Source organism: Arachis hypogaea, chromosome 1 (genome assembly GCF_003086295.3).
Source record: "Arachis hypogaea cultivar Tifrunner chromosome 1, arahy.Tifrunner.gnm2.J5K5, whole genome shotgun sequence".
Taxonomy (NCBI): Eukaryota; Viridiplantae; Streptophyta; class Magnoliopsida; order Fabales; family Fabaceae; genus Arachis; species Arachis hypogaea.
The window spans coordinates 92,793,117-92,797,984 of record NC_092036.1 but is presented as its reverse complement, the minus strand read 5'-3'; the positions used below and the strand labels follow the sequence as shown (position 1 = coordinate 92,797,984).

Below are 4,868 nucleotides of genomic sequence, written 5' to 3'. Positions count from 1 at the left end.
ATCCGTAAAAGATATAAATATACTTTAAAAAGTTTATTTTTATTAAAAAATATCAATAAAATATTTTTTTATTCTTTTAAATATATTTACTCTTAAAATATTATTAAACATATTTTTTTAACAATAAAAATAAAATAATACAGCATATGTAATAATTATGAGTTAAAATAAAATATAAAAAAAATTATTTATTTATTTTTGCAAATCTGCAAATATACAAATACCTACATAAATCTGCAATTCAAACCTATTAGTGTACGGATTGGATCGATATCGCAATTTTCGAATTAAATTCAGATATATACCGTGAATATGCAAATCGAATATGATTCATGAATATCTCTAAAGATAACTATTCTTTGTCACAATTGAATGTAAACTTATTTTTTAAAAAAAAATGAAAATTACAAATACAAAACCAAAAAATTTGCAATATATTTTTAGGGATGAATTGATTTTAAACTTTTTTTTTTGTTTCTTCATAAATTAACGAAGAAATCAGAGCACATAGCTTTTCCCTCTACAGAGTTAAAAAACTGTGAATGTGACAAAGAATCTGAAAAAAAAAACCGCCTAACTAAAACATCACGATTGAAAAATCCGTAACTGGTAACTTCGGTTGCATGGAGAACATGCAACCAACAATGGACGGCTATACACAGTTTGACTTGGTCATAATTACTAATTAGGGTTATTAAATCTGCATTGGATTCTTCCCAACAACTTCTGAATACCACGATTTCCATGCTTCCATGTAATGGGAGAATAGTTCTCTTAAAGCTGCATCAAAACCCATCATCAGACACTATATATCAATCAAACAGTTTATATTTGATGAGTTATACAAGTATACAACGAATTACGAATGGAAGAAATATTCGTTACCTTGGTTTTGGTATTGTGGACGATGTTTAATTGCTAGACTGTCCCAATCATGAAACTTCTTCACACTATTATTCTCGGGTATTTCAACTTTGGGCACATAAGAGGGTGCAAAAGGACCAAACTGAAAACCCTTTGAAGCTTGTTGAAAACTATTTGCTTGACCTATGTCACTACCATTGTCCAGTTTTTTGAGCTTCTTAGAGGCAAAGTCCCCTAGTTCCACTATGTTCCTCTCAAAACTGATGTTTGTGACATCACTTCCAAACGCTCTTTTCCTAGACTCGTTTGGATTTGAACAATTTTGAATGGACTCGTTAGGTGCCTTCCCTCTCAAACCCAGCCACCTGAATGCTGGTTTTCTTGTATCTGTGGTATGGGTCTGTATTCAATTCATACACGTGTTACGTATTCAATCTACACCTCATTCATTATTAATAAATAATAAGATATTTAAACCTCTAATTAGATCTATCCCATTAAAATCATAGTTTATAACCTACTACAAGTACTACAAGAACATGGTAAACCCAAAATTTTCAGCAAATAACTAAATAATAAAGAAACTGTAATAATAATCACCTTCTCGATAAGGTTCATGGAGGACAACACATTTGCAATATCATATAGGCGTCTTACTTTTGCTGTAAAGACAGAAAAAAGGAAGTATAAGTGAAGGATAGTGGTTATTAATTGTTATTTGGAAATAGATTCTCCAGACGCTAATTTTAATTGAAAATTTGAAATCATGTATATAAGTAAATCTAATCTAATGTAGTTTTACTATATATAATTAAAGGAAGGTAAAAATTTATATGTAATTATGTTCATGTGAAGTTAATAGTCACCATCGGTGACCATTATATAATTTAAAAAATTTGACTAAATTATTATCTAATAATTTTTATTATTAATTTTATATAAAGAAAATTATACGCGAATTTTTACTATTAACTAATTATGCAAAAATGAACAGAATGTGATGTATGGTTTCAGTAAGTTTTATGGATGAAACAATTTTTTGGATTAAAGTTATCATCTTGACGATGATACTATATTATGCATTAATCCTAATTAATCCTAAGATATAATCTAAATACACTATTACATCCAATCATATATTTTGTTAAAATTGTTTGATATATAGTAAGTCTTATGAAATTAATAAGATATAGTTAATCATTATTAATTATTTATTACTTATGTATATTTGTATAGAACATTTTATAATATCAACAATGTATTTAAATTAAACTTGGTCCCATTTGTCAAATATAAAAAACAGTAGCTTAAGATGGTAGTATACTAACGACTTACTTCTCATTAATGATGAACTGTGGCCATCTCCAAGCAACAAATTCGCAGCCTCGTCAAGGGAGATCATTTCTATCTGTAGGGTGACCAATCGATCGATTTTTAATTATATAAAATAAAAATTAATAATTCAAATTAGAATATTTCAGAAACTTCTGGAAACCCTTACATTAGAGCAAACAAATAGCTTTACAAAATTCTGAGTAAGCAGCGCCAGAGATTTTTCCCTTCGATTATCTGCAAATACAATGCACATGTAATCTTGAGAATATATCAATTAATCAATTAATTAAACATCGTATTTTTTTTTTTGGGTGTTTAATTAAACATGGTATATTCACATTGCGTATTCTATTTCTTTATTATTATTATTTTTTTTTTTTGGTTCTTTACTTTTGAAAGTTATTGCATTCTGTTGAGCTGTTTAACTAGCAAGACTTACGAGCATGAATTATAGCCCGAAATCAATCAAATGGGAACGTTTCCAAAATTAGAACAATTTGATAAACCTATGCAATTTTAATTTTATGAAGAGTCCATATCAACATTTTTATTCTTAATCACTGACCATTGAAGATAAACATCGACTAATGAATTTGCTTAATTTTCTTTGGAAAAAATACGAAGAAAGAAAGAAAGAAAAATTACCATTTTTGAGAGATTTTGAAAGTGTTGTAGAGTTTGAATTTGAATTGGAATTGGACTTTTCATTTTGACTCCCGGTCCCAGGATTAGAAAATGCTTCTTCATCATCCTCGTCATCAGACCCCTACAACGTACGGTTAGTTAGGTTAATTTCAATTTCCCGCTCTTAGTTAACCTAGTCGCTTTTTCAAAAATAATAAATAAATAAAAAATTCAAATTAAAACCGAAAAAAAGGAGGCGAATCCAGAGATCGTAAACTCCACTCACTTTTAGGTTGTCATTTCCGCCTTCAAAAGCATATGTATTCTCCCGTAATCCCTCTTCCTATTCAATGGAAAATGTATAATAATTGTTTAATACTAGTAATATAATTTAGAATCGAATAAAAAGATTAAGATCTGAGAATATGAAATTAAGGTCGGTTACCTTGAGTTCATGAAAAGCTCCAGGAATTGCTCCAAAGCCTTTCCATGTATATTGATTTTTGGCCTTTCTTGCAAGCACCTACTTCATCACACAAATCGAATCAAATTCAAACATTAAATACGAAACAACTAACAAAACTTATTCCGAAAAAAAGAAAATTAGAAAACTGACCCCGATGCTCTCGAGAATATTGACGATATCATAGATCCGTCTTCTCTCAACACCTGAAACAATGATCAAATTGTTGTTTAACCTTTTTTGTCGGCTTCAATGTTGTTGGATCTGTTTGAAAACAGAGAGTAATATTAACATTGTGAGTGGCGGCGGCGCACCTAATCGGGCGGCGGCATCGTCGAGGCCGATGAATTGGACGTCGTGTCTATTATACAAGCTCAGGAAACTGCAGGATTAGAGTTAATTAAATGAATGAAGATATTGATTTGGTGTTAATAATAACTAATTAATTAACTAAATTAAAAGTGAACGAGAGGGAGGGTAATTACTTAGTGCATAGGAGACCGAGGGCCTTTTGCTTGCGAGATTGGGGAACAGAGTGCCTTGAAGTGGAAGCAGATGATGCCATCTCAGAAAATTGGAGGGAACTCAACAACGATAGAGAAAGAAAGAGAGCAGATTTGAATAGCGTACCTCAGAGACTGAGGAAGGTATATAAATAATTTGAGAGAGAAACAGAGGACCGTTAATAAATGGCATTGTAGGTTAGGAGGGATTAAATGGCGGGCGTAATTTTGAAATTTTCTGCACAGTGGAGCCTTTTGATCTCGGTGGAGGGATTTGAACTTAATTGTTTTCTTTTATTATTTCTTTTGTAAACATCTATTAAAATAATATATTGTTGATATTTTTTTTGGTGACTAATATATATTGTTGATATAAATAGCGCTACAGGATTCCAACAGATAAAAAAAAGTACTAAACACTTAAAAAAAACAAAAATAATTAAATATTAAATATGTGAATAAACATCCAAATACGTTTTCTAACAAATATTTATTTTCTAAAAATTTTTGAAAATTAATCACACTAAATAAATTAGGTGAATCTTTTGATTTTAATTAAATTTTTAACAATCATACCAAATGTACATAAAAAATCAATTATTTATGTATATTATATATTAAATATAAAATATATTAAAAATAAATTAAATAACACATATAATTTTATATATAAATAATTAAATACATTATAGATAATTTAGTGAATGATTTTTTGTGTATATAAATCTTTTATTTTAATATACATATTAGATAAGTAAATTCTTAACAAATTTTATTATAATACAATTAGATTTTAAAATATATCTTTTTCTAAGACAAATTAAAGTATATTTTACAAATATGTTAAAGAGGATAAGAGTAAGTTTAAGCTTTTTGCACTGAACATAGAAGTAATTTTGCATCCTAAAAACGCGTTCACTTTAAATGAGGAATTGTAGCTTTTACTTTCACTGAAATATGTTTGGCAGTTGAATTTAGATTAGTTTTAAGTCATTTTAAATATTTTAATTTTTTTAAATTATTTTTAGTACTTTCTTTTATATTTTAATTTTTTATTTTTTTATTAAATTCTTTATTAT

At 28.3% G+C, this 4,868-nt stretch overlaps 1 protein-coding gene across 1 annotated transcript; it reads right to left on the bottom strand.

Annotated features, from left to right (window-relative positions):
- Window positions 1-414: 414 nt before the first annotated feature.
- Window positions 415-3,942, bottom strand: LOC112695994 (E2F transcription factor-like E2FE). Its single transcript, XM_025748555.3, has 11 exons — window positions 3,772-3,942; window positions 3,601-3,668; window positions 3,440-3,492; window positions 3,269-3,346; window positions 3,110-3,166; window positions 2,845-2,965; window positions 2,366-2,433; window positions 2,200-2,272; window positions 1,465-1,526; window positions 886-1,264; window positions 415-780 (listed from the first exon to the last, which is right to left on the bottom strand). Exons 1-11 carry the CDS (start codon window positions 3,849-3,851, stop codon window positions 695-697), a joined length of 1,125 nt encoding a protein of 374 aa, XP_025604340.1. The 5' UTR covers window positions 3,852-3,942; the 3' UTR covers window positions 415-694.
- Between the last annotated feature and the right edge of the window lie 926 nt (window positions 3,943-4,868).